This window comes from Esox lucius, chromosome 3 (assembly GCF_011004845.1).
Source record: "Esox lucius isolate fEsoLuc1 chromosome 3, fEsoLuc1.pri, whole genome shotgun sequence".
Classification (NCBI taxonomy): domain Eukaryota; kingdom Metazoa; phylum Chordata; class Actinopteri; order Esociformes; family Esocidae; genus Esox; species Esox lucius.
Window position 1 is genome coordinate 30,016,237 of NC_047571.1, and position 20,589 is coordinate 30,036,825.

The 20,589-nt window shown below is 42.7% G+C and overlaps 3 protein-coding genes across 7 annotated transcripts in view; 1 reads left to right on the forward strand and 2 right to left on the reverse strand.

Annotated features, from left to right (window-relative positions):
• samd7 (sterile alpha motif domain containing 7) overlaps positions 1-9,957 on the reverse strand; it is a 12,373-nt gene extending 2,416 nt beyond the window's left edge. The window contains exons 1-3 of one of the 4 annotated variants that reach the window (XM_020045067.2): positions 9,706-9,957; positions 1,011-1,146; positions 147-471 (exon numbers count right to left, since the gene is read on the reverse strand). In XM_020045067.2, coding sequence (XP_019900626.1) covers positions 147-471; positions 1,011-1,113 — 428 coding nt within the window. In that variant the 5' untranslated portion in view covers positions 1,114-1,146; positions 9,706-9,957. Of the gene's footprint in view, positions 1-146; positions 472-1,010; positions 1,147-1,583; positions 1,663-6,694; positions 7,701-8,120; positions 8,944-9,705 lie in introns of those variants that run through there. The other 3 variants (XM_010894644.4, XM_020045069.3, XM_020045071.3) reach the window with 3 other exon arrangements.
• The window catches only part of apoda.1 (apolipoprotein Da, duplicate 1), a 24,722-nt gene extending 4,236 nt beyond the window's left edge, over positions 1-20,486 (forward strand). The window contains exons 1-5 of one of the 2 annotated variants that reach the window (XM_010894618.4): positions 17,181-17,496; positions 18,137-18,277; positions 18,479-18,600; positions 18,787-18,872; positions 19,531-20,486. In XM_010894618.4, coding sequence (XP_010892920.1) covers positions 18,137-18,277; positions 18,479-18,600; positions 18,787-18,872; positions 19,531-19,766 — 585 coding nt within the window. In that variant the 5' untranslated portion in view covers positions 17,181-17,496 and the 3' untranslated portion in view covers positions 19,767-20,486. Of the gene's footprint in view, positions 1-17,180; positions 17,497-18,136; positions 18,278-18,478; positions 18,601-18,786; positions 18,873-19,530 lie in introns of those variants that run through there. The other variant, XM_020045079.2, reaches the window with a different exon arrangement.
• Positions 11,181-13,335, reverse strand: apoda.2 (apolipoprotein Da, duplicate 2). Its single transcript, XM_010894630.4, has 5 exons — positions 13,244-13,335; positions 12,788-12,914; positions 12,301-12,422; positions 11,667-11,755; positions 11,181-11,570 (listed from the first exon to the last, which is right to left on the reverse strand). The coding sequence occupies exons 2-5, from the start codon at positions 12,905-12,907 to the stop codon at positions 11,320-11,322; spliced, it is 582 nt and encodes a 193-aa protein (XP_010892932.2). The 5' UTR covers positions 12,908-12,914; positions 13,244-13,335; the 3' UTR covers positions 11,181-11,319.
• Positions 20,487-20,589: the final 103 nt, after the last annotated feature.

Consider the following 20,589-nt stretch of genomic DNA (forward strand, 5'->3'; position numbering starts at 1 on the left):
GTAGAAATAACAAAAATTAATTTCTAGGAACAGACACTTGATATTGAACGGGACCATGAAAAGAGGGACTGGGATTTGGACCGCCTCCCTTGAAGTGTGTACTTTGACACGCCGTGTGACATGCAATCGTCAATGCCAGGTCGTACCTGGCGATGTTCTGCTTGTGGATCAACTCCTGTCGCCGAGCAACTGTCTCCATGGGCTCTGAGGGCAGGAAGTTATAGCTGGCTCCGGGGAAGCCCCTGCCAGGCATGCCTGAGTGTGGGGTCATAGGTGGAACCAGGTGACCTCCCATGTGCATCTGCCGGGCCTCAGAAGATACCATCTCTGCGGGCGGACCCAGCTCTCGTTCCATGAAGCGGGGCTCAAACTGGGGGGGCACACCCTGTAACCTCTGCTGTCCCTGGGCCAGGATCTGAGGAGCCATGGCCATCTGATTCCTCATCATCATCTCCTGCCGCTGGCGCAGCTCTGCAATTCCACACCACATTGTGTTGGATATGTTAGACAAATTCTAAATCATATTCAAAATGTCCCTCATTGTACCTTAGCTTGCTTCCTGAATTGACTGAATTTATATTATATTGACTTTCTAGATGAGGCTAAGGATGAACAAGCTAATACATGAAGCTGTCACACATCACAATAACACAGTCTTGAAGAATACGGCTTTAAGCACTGCGGATGACCCTTTAAACCTGGCGGATGACCCTTTAAACCCTGTGGATGACCTTTTAAACCCTGTGGATGACCCTTTAAACCCAGTGGATGACCCTTTAAACCAGGCGGATGACCCTTTAAACCCTGTGGATGACCTTTTAAACCCTGTGGATGACCCTTTAAACCCAGTGGATGACCCTTTAAACCCTGTGGATGTCCCTTTGAGCCCTGTGGATGACCCTTTGAGCCCTGTGGATGTCCCTTTGAGCCCTGTGGATGACCCTTTGAGCCTTGTGGATGACCCTTTAACCCTTGTGGATGACCGTTTAAGCCCTGTGGATGACTCTTACCTCCAGCAGACATGCCGTTGACCAGCCGGTACCAGTGTTTCTCGTCCAGCGCCCCTTGCTCTCCCATTGCTGACATTTTCCTTAACTGCTCCCTCGGGGTCATGGCCCAGACTTTGACCTCTAGGATACCGCCTGGCTGTGGAACCGACATGGGAGATTGATTGGTGTGCAGTTTATACACTGAATCTCCTCATGAAACAAACTTCATAGAGATTTAGATTAAAGGTGTAGACTGACTCTCAGTCTGCTTTACGGTCTCCTGCATCAGAACCCAGGGACGTTACTGACTGACCCCTTTTCAATTCATATTTTCATAATTTAGTAGATAATCTCATCCAGAGTGAATTTATCTGAAGGTGGCCATAACCACATAACCCAGTAAAAGTTCAGGTATTTTACTCAATGAGGTAGCTATTAGCAGAGACATCAGTACAAAGTGCATACTGTAAATAAAGTATTGGCTTTAATCTAATTGAACAGAATGCATCCCTGACAGAGGAAGACCACACTCGCTAGGTACAAAAAAAGGTTAAGTGGTATTAAACAGATTAGTAATAGTCTTAGTTCATTCACCTTTGAGAAATCCTCTTTAAGTGGCTTGTTATCTTTCACCGCTAGAAGGCACCAATGACCTAGATTCAAAGGCCCTCTGTTGTCATATATCTGCTAATTTCACTGAACAGATATCAACCTGGTGTGGCTCAAAACTGTTACCCGGCCAATCTTAATTATAGCCCAAGAGGGATGCAGCTTAAGTCCCTGGGTCTGGGATAGATTATGCTGCTCATCGGTGATCACATACTGCAGGCAGTTGTCTGTTCCACAAACCCTTCCGCTTGACTTTAACTACGCCTAATAGGTTGAGCATGTAAGCATTGCTAAGCATCTCCTCTTTAATGGTGTTTAAGGGAGCGAGACAGACAGGTGACATACAGGGATTTAAGAACATATCAGCTGAAGCTGTCAACGGAAACACTGAGCGTTTGATTGGAGCTGTGACCGAAGATATTCAGTGGATATGCTCAAGGCTCTACATTCCCCTTAGAAGAGATCTCTAGCACAGAAAATGCTGGCTTGACACCGTTCAACCCAGAACAAATCTGTTAAGCATACAATAGTGTTCAGAATCAACGTATACCTCCGAAACAGGAGGTCTCTGAAACAGAAAGTAGGTTTCACTATGTTTTAGACTGAACGTTCCACTCAGAACAGGAAATCTCTTAACAATGCAGAGTTTAAATTCCCCTCAGTACAGATCTCTGACACAGAATTTACTGTCTAGATTCAACCTTCCCCTCAGTACAGATCTCTGACACAGAATTTACTGTCTAGATTCAACCTTCCCCTCAGTACAGATCTCTGACACAGAATTTACTGTCTAGATTCAACCTTCCCCTCAGTACAGATCTCTGACACAGAATTTACTGTCTAGATTCAACCTTCCCCTCAGTACAGATCTCTGACACAGAATTTACTGTCTAGATTCAACCTTCCCCTCAGTACAGATCTCTGACACAGAATTTACTGTCTAGATTCAACCTTCCCCTCAGTACAGATCTCTGACACAGAATTTACTGTCTAGATTCAACCTTCCCCTCAGTACAGATCTCTGACACAGAATTTACTGTCTAGATTCAACATTCACCTCAGAACAGGTTCACACCATCGCTCTCTCAGTCCTAATACTGAAACAGACCTTGTCAATATCACACACACACACAAACTTGCATGCACACACGCACACAAACACGCAGTGTGTATATCATTGGTCCGACTCTGCAGCTCGCCAATACAACTGATTAACTTAGACACCTCTTATTACCCTCTTATGAATAAATCCCATTATTAAATCTTAGACAGAACAGACAGTGCTATAATCCAGGGATGATAATCTGGGGCCAGTATAGATTACAACACAAACTACATGGAAAACCTGAGGGGAATATTGGAGGGCACCGTGATACGGATATGCCTAGGTTCATCTCCTACTTTATGTTTGTGTGTGTGTGTGTGTGTGTGTAGATACCCAAATACAGTACCCTCCGACCCCACAACCTCAGTGCGAGTTTGTCTAATAACCCCTCCCCTCCCCCTCTCATCTGAGGTCATAAGCCCAACCCCCTAACCGTCAGTCACCCTCAGGCCCAGTCGTCCGCGTACACCACCACCATGCGGTTCCCTGACAGACCCATCTAATCTGGGCTCCGGTAATCCTTCAGATAGCTTCATCCAGTCTGCCGAGCCCGGGGAACATCTGCCGGCCCTGGGGCTCGGGCGCTTGGCAACACCAGGAGGCACCGACACCCCCCCCCCACACACACACACACACACACACACACACGCTCCCCCTCCCTCACACACACTATCCGATTAGCTAAGTCCTGGCTATACAGCACTTTAAAGGGATGTGTTGGAGGTAATCCGGGCGTTTAGGAGTTTTAACCTCAGCAAACCTTGCCTGTAAGCACACTGGACAATACACCCTGAGAGATAAAGCCTATTAGCCTCCATCAGCCCCTTGAGATGTCCTAAAAACACCTCGGGGGGATAAATCTGCTGGAGGGAAATCAGATTGTGGAGGGAAATATGTGGCCCACGATCCCCGATCGGCCTGGTCCGTTCTGCGTGTGTCACTACAGACACAAAGGTCTGGGTATTTTCTACTGAACTCGGCAGATATACGCAGCTCGTAGTCGCAGTGTGAGAAGGGGGAATATCTCTCTCATCCAGAGCCATCCACAGTGCCTCCATCTTAAGATAGCTATGTGGAACAAGCCCACCGTACCAGAGATCAGGTAGCCTGACTACACATTTCTGACTACACATATCTGACTACACATATCTGACCACGCATATCTGACTACACGTATCTGACTACACATATCTGACTACACATATCTGACTACACATATCTGACTACACGTATCTGACTACACATATCTGACTACACATATCTGACCACGCATATCTGACTACACGTATCTGACTACACATATCTGACTACACATATCTGACCACGCATATCTGACTACACATATCTGACTACACGTATCTGACTACACATATCTGACTACACGTATCTGACTACACATATCTGACTACACATATTAGACTGCACGTCTGAATACACATATCTGCAGACATGTCCAAGCTTTCGTACACATTATTATCTTATATTACAGTGCACTTCAGTGGGCTGGGATTCCTTGACTTCCAGAAGGACCAAACATTGGTTGAAGCTTGTTTACAGGGCTGTGCTGCAGAAACCTCTTCACTGTTTGGTGGAGAGAGAGAGAGCAGTTTTTGAAACACACAACTCACAGGACAGGGTAGTGTTTATTCAGAGATTGATAAAACCTATCTTATCTTTTATGGTGCAATGTTTGCTATTCTAAATATGTGTGTTTTGTGTGTCTACGTATTTTGTCTGTTTTTCTTTATTTCTGTAACCCCCATGGCTCAGCCGAAGAGACACTGGTCTCTCTTTGATCCACCATGTATAAATAAAAAAAGAAATACATATGTTTTAGGGAATCGGTGTTAAGTGCGATACTTTGTGTTCGCACTAAGACTCTGTGGGGTACAATGTTTCTATATATTTCAAATGTCAGAAAAAATTCAACAACATAGCATATAATTATGCCCTTTGTTGAATGTGTTCATAAACCTCGATTTATTCAGTAGAATCCCAGGGTCTGTTTTAAAGGGAGCCTTATATGTCTGTGCGCTGAATGTCTGCGTCTTGGTTTTTGGTCGGTGACTAGACTGACATGTAAAAATACAAATAGATTACATTACATACCTACCACACGCCCCGTGATACATTTAAAAATGCTGCCAAGACAGTTCTCGCCACTTCATATACTATTACTATTTTGATTTCTGTCATCATTTACTCAATTAACTTTGTTAATATGTATTTGTTATTTTTCTGGCATTGTTGCCAGATAACAGGCAAGTAAGCATTTTGTTGAACGGTGTGAAATACTCTTCATAGCGACAAGTGTATCTTAGAAACTCTACAGGGGAAGCACATGTTGCTAGTCTCTGAGGCAATTCATTCAGCTGGACCAACAATGTGTGCTGAGTTTCTCGTCTCTAACAGGAAGTCTTGGACGTGCACGAGCACGAGCACGGACCAGACTAAACGAAGGTCAAGGCAGACAGGCAGCTCACAGCACTTGACTATGATTAAAGCGACTGCTGTAACATGTCTTTGATTCTGAAATGTCTTTGATGTCTGTGATGAAAGGAACAGTTTTATCATGATTCCAATGAGTCAGGAGTCCCAGTTATCATAGGAACTAAGGTCTCGCGTAATGGACCAGATCCTGATTTCAGTTCTGGGCCTACGTCTGTAAGGAGAACAGATACATAACGCAATTAATAAGCCCTCCGTTTCTTCTCTCGTTGGAAGGTATGAGCGAGTCAGTGGGTCCCCTGCTTTCCAAAATTCATACAGGGCAGACATATGGATTTGTGTCTTTCAGCATTTACCTCACACATACCGTTTCGGTAGAGATCTGGTGTACCATTTATGTTAAAGAAGACCGTCGGTTAAGAGATTAACAGCTTGGTGTCGGTGGCAACCAAGGACCGTGCGTTCGATTCCAAATGGGACACATGCTGACTGTATGTGTCACTAATGACGGTGTCCTTGTGTACACAGGTAGCTGTGCCTGTCACCTGGTTTTAAAGAAAAACGCTGAGGGAAACCTACAGACAGGCTGCGTGAACATAATGTTTATTTTGTTGAGGTACTTGAAATTGCCTTGGATTGTAGTGTCAAGGAACAATGCTTGGCGTGTTAGACCTACTTCCAACCAGTGTTGCCATATCCACGGTTATCACGCAAATTTGGGCTGCTTTTCAAACAATCGCGGGTGAAAATGAATTGTCCTTGGGTGGAGGGTTTTTGGGCTACTTCTGAACTTCACCACAGCCGCACTGTTTCTGTCTTAATATGCTGTAATCTCAGTCAGACGTCAGGTACGGTAGGTACTTGTAAAACAGTCAATATTGTGCACCAATATTGGGCTGGTTTTCAGGCATGTTGGGCTGGTTTTCAGGCATGTTTGGGCTAGTTTTCGAGCATGTTGCGCTGGTTTTCAGGCATGTTGGGCTGGTTTTCAGGCATGTTGGTCTGGTTTTCAGGCATGTTGGTCTGGTTTTCAGGCATGTTGGGCATGTTGGGCTGGTTTTCGGGCATGTTGGGCTGGTTTTCGGGCATGTTGGGCCGGTTTTCAGGCATGTTGGGCATGTTGGGCTGGTTTTCGGGCATGTTGGTCTGGTTTTCAGGCATGTTGGGCATGTTGGGCCGGTTTTCAGGCATGTTGGGCATGTTGGTCTGGTTTTCAGGCATGTTGGGCATGTTGGGCTGGTTTTCGGGCATGTTGGTCTGGTTTTCAGGCATGTTGGGCCGGTTTTCAGGCATGTTGGGCTGGCTTTGAGCTGTGGTTGCTTAACCTGGCATTTTTGCTTAACCTGGCAACACTTCTTCCAACGTATGTTTGGTGTTGTTGTGGAAACACTGGTGTGGCACATCCATGCAACCAAGTCACCCGAGAAGCTCAGGAACTTTCCTAGAAAAACTCGGGGATGCCACAACCGCAAAAGTGAGTGGAAAATATGGTCTAACATGCAAAGTAAAGGTATATACTGCATTTCAATAATAATTTATTTACCTAATCTTTTTGACGGGTTTACGAGATCCTTCTCTGCAGTTTGTCAGCAGGTCCAGTGACCTTAAAATTAGTCAAATATGAGGTCTCTGACCAACTCTTGACCTCACTTCTGAAAGAAGTAGATTACCTTTGAGTCCTAAACAGGAAAGGATATACTAATAAAACTCAGTGAATCACAAATGAACTTCCTAACTAATTAACTAAGCACTGAGCTGACTGTGGTTCTTCTGAAATCAGGCCATTTCCCCCAGTAGCCGGTCACAGCTGCCGCTAATTTGGATGCAAATGTCACTTTTTAAAACCATTTCAAACGGCAAGATTTGGGCATCTCTTCATCCGAACCGGCACGTTTCAACACAATAGGTGGTGTTTCGGACTGCGTGAGACAAGACAAAGCCATGCTCCATCTAAGCCTAGATTTCAGGGTGCCTGGATTCGCGGCTGCCTCGGCTAATCTCATTACAAGAATGAATTAAGGGAAAATTGCTGACGACTTACATGAAGACCTGCATTTGGGGAGGTCATTTCAGACAGGGACCGAGGCATTGTCTGGAACTTTATAATCCCTCTAAGTCACAAACAAACGCTGGACATTCTTTTTCTGCAAGAGTAAATATGCACTACGTTTGGATGGACTTGAAATGTGAACATAGTGATCAGGTTTTCATTTCAATAATACTGTGATTAAGCGTGTTTAGATTTAATACATGTGAGAGTAAGGAAGGTTTGAGAGGAAAGGTTTCAAATCATTTGTAAACGTTTGACAGGACGCAAGCTGCAGACAGTATTTCAGTTTTAAGGGATAGTTTAGTAATTACGTATTTTCTTTGATCTCAAAAGGAGCTACTACAACACAGGCTTTTTAGTTTATCCATGCCTTTACGAGTCATTATCAACACATGCAAAAAAGAGCATTCAAGGAGCGAAACGTCATGCATTACTATTCCTTTCCTGAATGTAAAGTTGATTGACTGCAAAAACTGTAAACTGTATTTCGAAAAGTGTTTGCTGAACGCACACAAATTAAAGTGTGTGAAGTCTGTACAAATGGAATACACACACACACACACACACACACACACATATATATATATATATATATATATAAAGCGTGCAAGATTGTAAAAAAAAAAAAAAAGAAATTCAATGCACAGCATGTTTCAAATGAGGCAACTCTCACATTACACAAGTCTAAAATGCACATTATCAGAGAAAGGCTTAACAGTTTTGGACTACAGACCAGTGCTGTTGGCAGGATTTAATCGTTTAAAAAAAATCTAATCTCAAAGTCTTTAGCTTTTGCAACATATAAGAATAATGAATGAATGAAGGAAACAGGATAAAATGTGAGTACGAGTATCATAGACAGAGACAAAGAGGAAGAGGAAGCGAGAGATGGGGAGAGAGGGAAGTTCCATAAACGCACCTTTAAGTTCCTGCCAATGAGAAGAGCTGGCTTGTCCCAGTGGGGTAGATCTCACAAGACGGTAATCGTAATAAAAACGTCAATAGAAAATAAAATAAATATATAGTTATGCTTCAGGTCACGAGTTCATTAATTCTGATTGTGACGGACTCCTCCAAGGCCTTGGTAAAATAACCAAGCTGGACATCTGATAATGTGGTATGAATAACCGCTCAAAGTGACCGGCCAATCAGCCACACCCCTGCTCTGCCAGCTAGAGGCCTTAACCAAAAAATAACTTTAAATACCTCTTCGCCTTATCTTCATTAGCCCTTATCTACCGAGTTAAGCTGCCCCCCCTTCCCTGACACAGGGGTGATCTCCTCGTCCAGCTACGCACAGAACCGACCAGGCGCTTCTCTGTAATTACTTCTAGGAGGCTAAACTTCTTTCAACATTTACCTCACTAAGCCCTTGTTAGCACTTCAGGCCGCAGCTAAGACACCTAAATGCCCTGGCTCTCTTTTTTTCCAACAGCCTGAAAAAAAACAAAACAGGAAGTGTCCACCGTCACCCATTGGCCAGTAACAGGGAAGTGAGCGCGGCGGGGTGTCGGAAAGGACCTCCGTGCGGTTTTGTTTTGACCAGGCGTCTGGGGAGGATACAACAGTGAAGACTCCCTGCAGCTCCATGCAGAAACCCCGGCCAAACATGCAAGCTGGTCATTTGGTCGGAAATAAAATCCTGCTAAATATGTGACTGGGGTCATCCACTCAGACTTCTTAATCCGACAGTTTGTGCTCACCACCCGCTTAGAGCAGCAGAGGCCCTGGGTGCAGTTCCTCCAATTATGTTTTTTTTTTTTAATATATATATATACTGTGTGGATAAGGTGGGATTAGTCTACAGCTAGGTGTGCAGTATTGTGGGGGGGGGGGGTTGGGGGTGTTTTTGCTAAGCAGGGGTGTTATTGCGTGGGGGATCCTGGGGGACAGCCTCTCTCCCATATCTCTCTCTCTCCCCCTCCCTCGTTCTCCCCCTCCCTCGTTCTCTCCCCCCTCGTTCTCTTCCAGTCTCTCAGTCCACTCTAGGAGTGAACAGGGCTCAGAAGGTTCAGGGTCATTAAACAGTTTTACAAGTTCATCACACTAACACTATCCATTGACCACGTGCACACGCACGCACACACACACACACACACACACACACACACTCAGTCAGTCTTCCACCCACCCCCTCAGACAAACAAACACACACCCAAACAGACAGAGCAGCATCGGCCGACACATTTTACTAACATTTCCTGAACAGTGCCAGGAAGACGGCGTGAGAAGTAAATTCTCTGTAAATACTTGGCTGAAGAAGCTTGCCGTTAAGAGGTCATTTTGGTTATTTGCTCATTGATATTATGTTTGTGTTGTTGTGAATTGTCAATCACTTGTGTACAAAATGTGTATTTACAGAAAACTTGTCAGAATTCCTCTGAAACACCATGTCAGTAAAAGGACATGTGATAATACAGTATATAGGAAAATATATGATTCAACTGTGTTGGTTTTAATTGGGATATAGATTAGTTACGCACCTGATCTAAAGTAATACTCACATGCAGGTTCAATATGACTGTAAGCTGAAGTTTCTGCTCTCCTTCAAGTGCATAAGTGCTAGAAAATACTTAGTTGAATGAGCTGGGTCCCGATCACTCTCCAGAGCCCATTGTGAGTTGCTGTAACGAGGCACAGTCTTACCTACTTACCCTCTTCAACTGGAGGAGTAAATAATTAAAAGAAACCAAGAGGCCTGAATCAGGAGATGGCCCCACCCGAGGCTGTTGAAAAATAGTCTCTCTATTTAGCCTTGTGGTTCAGGTTTCTCACTGTCTCTGGATAACCCAAATGGTATCCATCAGGCATGTTGACAATACACTTGTTTTCAGCATCCAGTAAAGGTTTTGGTGAAGTCCTGCCTCTGGCTTGGTATACTGTAGATGTTATTACGATGCTGAGGCGGCATTTCTGCACACTACACATGAGATGTGACTTTGATGTCCTGATTCAAAGCGCTCTGTTGGATGAACCAATCCCTGTTTCCCAGAGATGATGGACATCCTGCCTGATGACATTGTCCTGCGTGGCTTGCGGGACCGCTCCGTTTGCTTTATTTGGATGTGAACAATATTGATTTGTTTGTCTGCCTGAATGTCTGTCTGTCTCACTGTATGCCTGTTTAAACAGCGTGAAAAGTCCCTGGTAAATAACACAAACATTGTGACAGGAATATTGTCTTTATCGTTTAATTTAAAAAAGGAGAGGAACTCACAAATAAAGGGACTTAGGAATTAAGTAAACAGAGCATTAAGACATTTAGCTAAACCGCTAATTTAAGAATCTCCAAGGTGTAAGCTGGGATTTCTGTTCGGCTTGTTTGCACTCTGCATTATGGAGTCACTGTGAGGCAAAGGGGATAAGAGCGGGTTTAACCTTAAAAACAGCTTTGGCTGTAAACTTCACGGTTTGCTTCCAGGATGTTGACATAAGACAGAGGCTCATAACTGGGCTGCCTAATAAAAGCCCTGCCCCGGTATGAAGAGGACTCCAATGATAGACAATAGACAAACACAAAGTCACATGCAAAAGTAAAGTACTTTTCTGTATTCTTTTAAATCAGATTAAACAAAACACACTGTCAGTGGCGTGATCCTTTTGTAGCAGTCATCCTGGCTGTTTTGGCAAACATCACTGTACGTGATTAGTCACATGACTCTACATAACATGTGGCGCCTAATATTAGGGTGTATCATTATTTGAATCAAAATCAATAGTGGTTAATAAGATTTATTGGGACTAAACGGAAAACCTGTATTGACGAACATGCAAGAAATATTTATAAATATAGAATTGTTTTAGTCACGTGGTCAGTACTGTTTTAAATAAATATTGATGAAAACCAGTGTGCCTTGCCATGGAAGACTGATGTAATATTTTGTTGTTGTTGGTTTACTGTGCTTTGTGATTTCTTTAGTTAATTAACAGGTATGCAAGCTGAATAAATAATGAAAATGATGATTATCATTAGCAGTAGTAATTATTATCACTCTCAAACCAGACAACTCCTGTCATTTTATTACTTCGCCTTGTGAATAAACATCAACAGCCCAAACCCAAACACTCCGCTGTCCACCACCAGACGCCATGTGATGCATGTAAATCCAGGTTGCCTCTCAGGCCCAGTCAGGCATGTTTGAGCACAGCTCTCGACTCTGGTTGGTGACGGTCATCACGTCGATGTTGATGCCGTTGGAGGTGAACACGCTGTACAGCTCCGTGAGTTTCTCCTCAGAGAGCGCGGGCTCTCTGCTCAGGATCCAGGCGAAGTCGACGTGGGAGGCGGCCAGGACATCGGTGCAGCTGTACACCACAGAGTGGCCCTCATAGTCGGTGGACAACACCCAGTAGGGGCTGGGAGGAGAGTCTGCAGCACAGGACAACATATTTCAAATACGTGTACCAATAATACAACATAACCCATTTAAAGGATGTGTTCACTGTGGACCTGAGGTGTGCTTACCTTCGAAGAAGGTGACTTCCAGCTTGGCTGGTTCAGAGAGGTTTTTGGCCTTAGCGTGGCCAGTGATTGAGCTGACCGTGTTGTCAGCACTGACAGAGAAACGAAGAGAGAGACGTTAGATACATTTAACAAAGGGGTTTTGTGAGGCTTCCCAACTCATGGGCCTCCTGGTCAGACATTAGCAGTTAACTTCACTGTTCACTTGTTTGAGATCCAGCAGCTATCACGCTGTAGCAATTGACCCACACAGTCGCAGATACACTGTGATTCCCTGTGATTCCTTATGAGTACACAGTCTGGTTTTGCTCTGCTCTTCATCTGCGGTGCTGCTTCTGGCAACATTATGTAATGTAACTACATGTAATGTAAGTAAATGTAATGTAACTACATGTAATGTAAATACCAGTAATGTAAGTACATGTAATGTAAGTACATGTAATGTAAGTAAATGTAATGTAACTACATGTAATGTAAGTAAATGTAATGTAAATACATGTAATGTAAGTAAATGTAATGTAAGTACATGTAATGTAAATACATGTAATGTAAGTAAATGTAATGTAAATACCAGTAATGTAAGTACATGTAATGTAAATACATGTAATGTAAGTACGTGTAAATGTAATGTACTCACAGCAGTTCCCTGTTCAGAACACCAACGAGTCCAGGGCTCTTCAGGGAATAGGTGGCCGTGCTGCACTGACCCTTCTGGAAGACGGCAGGGAGCTTCTGGATCTCGTACCACTTGCCCAGATACTGTACCAAACACAAGGTCCAAGGGTATTTGACAATGTTATGGTGTGGCCTAATTGTCCCCTAGAAACATATTTAGGGTCAGCCTCTCCTCCCACAACCCAAACCCTAACCACTAACAAGGGAAGTGTTGCAAAACTTGGTTAAAAAAAAATCCAGTGGTTTTTAAGCACATAAGTGGAATAAGGAACAGTCTGTATTTAACTTTTGTCAAGGACACTCACCTACATTAGTATACAAATAAACTTTTACGACATGTCTAATTCACTCACTCAGGTCATTTCGTTTTATTACTTCAACAACTCCGAAGTTACTACACATGCACAGGAGAAAATTGTAAGCAGTCACAAGTCATTTGTTTTTGTCACCCTGGCAGCATCGAAGTTAGCCTGGACGGGGGGCTGGGGGCATTTTCCAGGGCGTAGGGTCTGGGCTTTACCAGCCAGGATGGACAATAAAGTCAGGGAGAGAACCTGTAGAGTCTGCATCTTTGGACTTGGACGGAGACGGAAACAGAATATGAGACATTTTCAGCTCTTTCACAATGAGTGAACTGTTAAGGAAACACACTGTAGACAACAATGCAAGCCTGGTTCATAGACTCTGGTCAAGGAACAGCAATCTTCCACCCAACACATGTCACTAATGTTATGATTTGTACCTAATGTAAAAAGCTACTTCAGATGGACAGCATACACATAATCATTCAGAAGGTGACGTGAAAATGCAGAGGTTAGAGCGTCAGAGTTGAAAAAGAAATGGGAACAGCTATTCCCCATAGAGCATCAGAGATTGAAAGAGAGATGGTAGTAATTTTCCCTCACCTTCACTTGATCCAGAGTTCAGCCGGGTGTCAGTGATGTTCCGGAAGCTCCGTCTGTCTATTTATAGGAACAATAAGTCTGGCACACCTCCCTCTCAGCGTTTATGGCTGTTTTAACTGAATTCACACGTGTGTGTGTGTGTGTGTGTGTGTGTTTCGTGTGGGGGTGGTGTGTGTGCGTGTCTGTGTGTGAGAGTATGGCACCTGTTCAAATGGTTCAAACTCCTGGTTGACCGCACATGACTGATGTTTTTCTTATGTGGAATCACATATGCTTTTAACCACACCAGCTATCAGTATACATTATTTACATGTCGGTTTCAAAGCTAAAATCCTGTTGTTGAACGCACCATGCTCTTGTACAGTACTTAGTAACGGTATGTTAATACAATGTTTTGTTAACATATCTACACAAGTTTAAAAGAAACTTAAAACCGTATAAATCAGGTGTGGGCGAACTAAAGCTGGCGGTGGGCTGGAATATAAAAATAAAATCTGATTTGGTTGGGTCCAACAATCACTCGAGCTCACTCCAAACGTCAAAATTATTAAGAAATTACCGCACATCAATTTTGACAAATTGCACACTTCGACCTTCCTCTGTATTTCAAAGTCCTGAACTGGCCCTGAAGCCCAAGGGTTTGCCCAGCCCTTGTAGCGGGGAGGGACACTGGCCATGGACATAGTGACAGAGTTCTGGGACCCGGAGGGCATTTATTAACAAAAAGTAGAAGTAACTGTATTTATCATAACTCAACGAACAATAACTACTTCCTACCTTTTAGCAAGCGTTACAAGGTGTCCTTGCAAACATAAATACTAAGACGTATCAATCTATTGTGTAATTACTGTTGAGTCATGCCTTTATGTACTTATGGGTGAACAGAATATGAAACATAGCATATTTGACAGCTTCTTGGAATGACACTTAGAGGGAAAGAGGGTGTGAGCGTTTTTAAAACTTAATTTTGGATGTCTTGTGTGAGGATTTTCCTTTTCTTTTGCATGCTGTGTTTGATTTGTTAATTCTGTTTGATAGTTATATTTATATAATCCACTTTGCGACATGTTTTGATTTATTTAATTTGTACAATGAGTACATTACAAAAAGTTCTTGTAGTCAGTCAAGTATCCTAATAATGACATAAGGAGGTTCATTGTAGACGGACTGAATCCCCTCAGTGACAGCGCCATCTAGTGGTACAATGAAAAATCCGTTCAGAGGATTTGTGCACTCTCCTGACTGGATTCACTTCAGCAACCTCTCCTCTTCGTTGACTTTTGGATGTGGTAACAATCTGGACATGTTTGGTGACAGAAATGTTTTTCATTAATTTGTTCATTTGTTTTCTCTTTTTCAAATAATATTTTGGTTTGCAGAATGTGTCTAAGTCATCCTTTTAAAATGATATCACATTTTTGCTATCCCATTGTGAGTTCTATTTTGGGAGGATAGGCAATACATTTCAATAGTAGTACTGAAAATGTACACGCTCACACCAGATCGATCTTTTCATTTTATGGCTTAGCCTTGTAAAACAACATGTTACACCCAAACACAAACATTCTGCTATCAACCATCGGACATTGTACAGTTGTCTGTGAACATGCCATGTGATGATCGGAACGGAGAGAGAGGTTAGAAACATTAAACAATGGTGTTTTGTTTCAATGGTGTTTCACTCATGGGTTCCTTATTCAGTCAATACCAGTTAAAGGACAACAACACGTGGACTTCTATTTAGAATGCTCACGCTGCATTCTTAGAACTAAAGGTTCCAAAGGGGTTCTTTGGCATTCCACACAGGATAACCATTTTAGTTTATAGGTAGAAAGCCCTTTGGTTCCAGATATAGGTCTTTTGGTGGGTTCCATATAGAGCCCATGCAGAAAGGTCCCTTCATTGAAACTAAAATGATTTAGACTAGCTCCCTCAAAGGGAAAGGCAAACAACCCCTTTTGAAACTTTCTGAGAGTGAGTATCGGAGATAAAACTGCTCAACCCCACAGAGACTATATGAATATTTTGATAGATTAAATGTAATGTCAATATCCTATCTAGATATATAATTCTACATATCTTACAGTGCTGGGTTTCCTCCAAATGTATTTTACTGAATAGGTGCTGAGTTGGTAAGTGCCATCTGTTTAAGATTAAACATTTCTTTTAGTTCAGCTGAACTGTCCATTTACAGGCGAAGCAATACTTGGTTGTTGTTTCAGATCTGTCTTTGATAGGCAATGAGTGATTCTGAAGCCCAACTGTCCACATGCATGTTATGAGGTCAATGGTTATGGTGGGGCTTGGCACTGTGGGGTTAGGCAATAGGCTATAGTTTATTGGTTTAATGCATTAATAACAACTGATGCACCTCCCTCTTGACTTTCATGTCTGTATGTTTACCTCAGAACTCAGAATTGAGCGTGTGTGTGTTTGTGTGTGGGGGTGAGATGGGGTGTTGGTGGGTGCTGTTGATAGGATGTGTGAAAACGTAACACCTGTTCAAACGGATCTTTTTAGCAGACTTGTTTGTGGTTTCATGCGGTGCCCAAGTTGATTAACATGCCAGCGTAATGTTGCAAAGGCCTTCGTCTAACATTCCCCAGCTAGTGCACAGTACCATGTTAGCACCCAGCGGGATTCAAACCAACAACCCTGCTGTTGCAAGTGCCACCCACTACCCAAATAATTACCTCAATACAAAATGACAGCCCATTAAGACAAGCAGTGGTGAATGGATCATGACAATGTTTTAGCGTTGACTCACCTGGTAAAAATAAAGGCAAATGCAAAAACTGCGAAATAATTCAATATATTTTGTAAAAGCAAAGGACATGAACCCTGTAATCCTCCAACAGACTGCTGTGTCCCAGGATCTCGGCTACTCCTACCCCTTCATCAAACACACCTACCCCCCCCTCAACATGTGTACACAGGTGAACCAGTTTGGCTGTACAAGGCTGTCAGTTATCATTGGTCGGTTCTACATGTAACTACTAACACCTGTTTGACCCACATGTATATAAACGGTCCCTCTTACAGTTGAGCCTCATCACTACTGGCAACACAAACGGGCAGGGTGTCTGAAAAAATGTATAATTTTTCTGAATGTAATTTAAACAATGCTAACATGATGTCTGTGAGTAAATGATGACCAATGTGTGCATCATGTCAGGTATTAATTTACTGACACTTTCAAGAATGTTAATTATGGCCAGATTCATCTCAGTTTCCTATGCATTCAGTTTCATTGTAACACATGGTAATACAGTACAGCACATAATTCAAAGACTTTATAACTATGATAACTCCTCACATGGGTCATGACTGTGCTACAATGCCTTATAAAGCCTAAATTCATATGCATCCCAGTGCCCTCACTGGAGCTAAAACAGGCAGTGGTACTTATTTTGGGGTCCATCACCAGTGCCAACTACTACCTTGGGTCAAGCAGTCTGTAGTCGCGTAGCAGCTGTACAGTGGTTGTCTCATACCACAACTGAGGATGTGAACAACACTGACGACTGAGGATGTGAACAACACTGACGACTGAGGATGTGAACAACACTGACGAATGAGGATGTGAACAACACTGACGACTGAGGATGTGAACAACACTGACGACTGAGGATGTGAACAACACTGACGACTGAGGATGTGAACAACACTGACGACTGAGGATGTGAACAACACTGACGAATGAGGATGTGAACAACACCAACGACTGAGGATGTGAACAACAACGACGACTGAGGATGTGAACAACACTGACGACTGAGGATGTGAACAACACTGACGAATGAGGATGTGAACAACACTGACGACTGAGGATGTGAACAACACTGACGACTGAGGATGTGAACAACACTGACGACTGAGGATGTGAACAACACTGACGACTGAGGATGTGAACAACACTGACGACTGAGCATGTGAAGAGCCATGAAACTCCTAGATATTTGTTCACATATCCTCACAAGTAACAAGACATATTCACAAACGCATGCCAGAGAGGTCCATCCATGCCAGCCCTTTCCCTGTCTTAAGATTGTTTTATAGCATTTCTCCTGGTATGTCCCCTGTGACTCCAATTGGCTAATTGTCTACTTTATGTCAGAAATAAGCCCTGGGACACTACAAAGATGTCCATTCATACCAGAGGCTTCAGTGTGGTGTGTCCCGAGAGAGAGAAAGTTTTCTTATAAATGCAGAGCCTGAAGTCACCATATACTTTATCCTGAGAGACTACGGAGGTAAGAATTTCTTATAATACTGTTGGGATAAACGTTTAGAATGAACGAACGCTAGGAAATTAATGTTTGAATTTAGTTCCGAGCGAAATTAGCAGCCTGTGAAATATCGTTGTCGTGTGAGACTATAGTAGGAAAGCTCCGTCATCTCCATCTTTTCCTGGTTTGCTTTCATCGAACACATCCCGGACTTGTTTTGTGTCTTGTCTCCAATCATCATTCACACCAGGTCCCAGTTCAGTCATTAGTATGTCTTTGAATGTTTCTCCTCTGCTCCCCTCACTTGTCGGTTGTTGTTCCCTGTCTCTGTATATTTCACATCAGTGGTGAGTGCTTCGTTTCACCCTTGGTTTTCATTCCGTTTTGAATGAAAGTGCTCTGTGTTTAGTTCACATTAAAATACTACATCGAATGCTGCTCCGCCTGCGCCTGGTTGTTCCTCTCCACCACAACATAACCGTGACATCAAAGTTGTCTTGTGGTTCAATATGCTTTTTGTTCTGTCTTAAATATTACAAATTAAGAAATTGTGATCATTACTTGCCATTTTAAGACATAATATCACAGATGTTTGATTCTGATTGATATATATTATTCAGGATTTAATTGAATTCCAATGTTGGGTGATTATAATATTTTTCAGATGACATCTGCCTCTGGGAACATGACACCTTTATTCGCACTCCTTTTGCCCCTCCTGCTCCTTCCCCATATCAGTGCCCAGGTACCCCACTGGGGGCCTTGTCCTGAGCCAACCGTCCAGCCCTCCTTCAACCTCCAAAAGGTACCACACCCCCACCTGCCCGCCTGACTGATTGTATGCACCTACTGTACCTGTCAATCATGAATGGCCAATTTGAACAGTTTGACTAGTTTAACGTGTAGACGTGCTTACACAATGCCTACACTCAGCGTGTGCCATTTGTTGTTGAGTGTAATATTACTTATTTTATGTGTTTGTGTTTATTTACTCTTTTTGTTGTAGTTCATGGGAAGATGGTTTGAAATAGCCAAGCTGCCTGCCCAGTTTGAAAAGGGGAGATGCATTGAGACCAACTTCTCCATGAAGGCTGATCAAACCATCAGAGTGGTCAGCTCAGAAATATTGTGAGTAATGAACAATTCTGGTTGCCTACCTCAAATTCTGTATTTTCCCACACCTATAATTGCTTTTCCGATGACATGTAGTTCATCTCAATTGACACGACAGGCCTTTGAGATGGCCTGCGGTCCTGTGGGAATCCTCATACATTAATCTGATGAATCTCACCTTTTGGTGACCTCCTGTGACAGAAAGACAGAGCGGAGGACTATTGAAGGGTCAGGGGTTGTAGAGGACCTGAAGAACCCAGCTAAGTTGGGCATCAGCTTCTCTTACGGTGAGCATTATCATGGCATTACCACTGCAGTGGACCAGGCTGGGGTTCAGCAAAGTTAGGACGTTTTTACTTTGACTTGTCCAACACCACATCCAGGACAGGAATGCCACTGCCCAGATCTGGTCCTCAAGTAGCTACAGGCTATTCAATGATCTATTCCTAAAAGATCAACCCAGGGTTGTTTAAGGTGTATCCTATGAAATGTGTCATCTGTGTGTGGACTTCCTAGCTAACTAAATGATCAACTATCTCATTGGTCATTTTTGTTCCAGAATGATAAGCAGAAACAAAAAACATGGTAGTCATGAATGATTTAGCCTACTGAGCTGTGAAGAATGTGGGACATTTTGTGAAGCTTGTAATTAGATTGATCGGTGAGCCTAAATTCAGAACTGAATGTCAAACACAGCCATCAATTTAATTGTACTTAATTAACAGCCATTGATTTTCTTTTACATAATAATCATGACTGTAATCCCTTTAATACTCGTGGAAGAAACAACATATGATCCTGTGTGTGTGTGTGTGTATGTGTGTGTGTGTATGTGTGTGTGTGTGTGTGTGTATGTGTGTGTGTGTGTGTATGTGTGTGGGTGTGTGTGTGTGTGTGTGTATGTGTATGTGTGTGTGTGTGTGTGTGTGTGTGTGTGTGTAACAGTCCTACCCTACTCCCCTTACTGGATCATCTCCACTGACTACGAGAACTCTGCTCTGGTCTACTCCTGCACCGACATCCTGCACCTCTTCCACATGGACTTCGCCTGGATCCTGGGTCGCACGCGAACACTCCCCGCCGCCACCGTGGACAAAGCCCGGGAAATCTTCACCAGCAGCAACATCGACGTTAGTCGGATGACGGCCAGCCGGCAGCAGGGCTGTGACAAGACCCTCTGAGACATGGGGCAGGATTTAAAAGAGAGGAGTTCAATAGAGTTGAATACAGTACAGTGAAGTAGAATATAATTTAAATATGTAGTACACTAGGAAACAGTAGAGTAAAATATTGTAAAGTAGAATAGAAAAACATGTAGTACTGAATAGCAACAACAGAATAAATACTAGAAGAGCATAAACCATATAACATAGTGGAGTAAATTATAGTAGAATCAAATAACATCATGTAGTAGAGTACAGTAGAGCAAATGTTTTTAGTGTAGAATGAAGTCAAAATGAAGCAAAAACAGAAAATGCAGAATAGATTGAAAAGATGTATTTTTATGTATGGAAGATGAGACAAAAACAGTGATAGTTTCCCTCATCTGTGTAATATGTTTCTTTGACAAACAGTGCATTTCAGTGACATTCCTTGATTTGTTCACATTCATATTTAAAGGAATGTAATGTACAGAAATGTTTTTTACATTTACAAATATATTTGTTCTTATGTGACTTGAAGTTTTTGATTGTGACCTCTTTGTCACAAACTCAACATTACATTTTCTCATTAGCAGCAATAAAAAAAATCTGTATCATGTGATTGATCTTGTCCAGCTGTAACTGTCATGTGGTTTCTGTAAACAGACGAAGTCTAATAATTCCACACGTGATTGCAGTCATGCCTAACATGTTTAAATTAATCATACTTTAATTTAACATAGTCTTGAACACTAAATTATAAAATAAATGCAAAGCTTTCTGATTTCTACATCTCCTGCAATTGGAGATGTCCGGCCACTTTATTACGTTGCGTGTTCCTTGTCTTCCCACCGGATATATT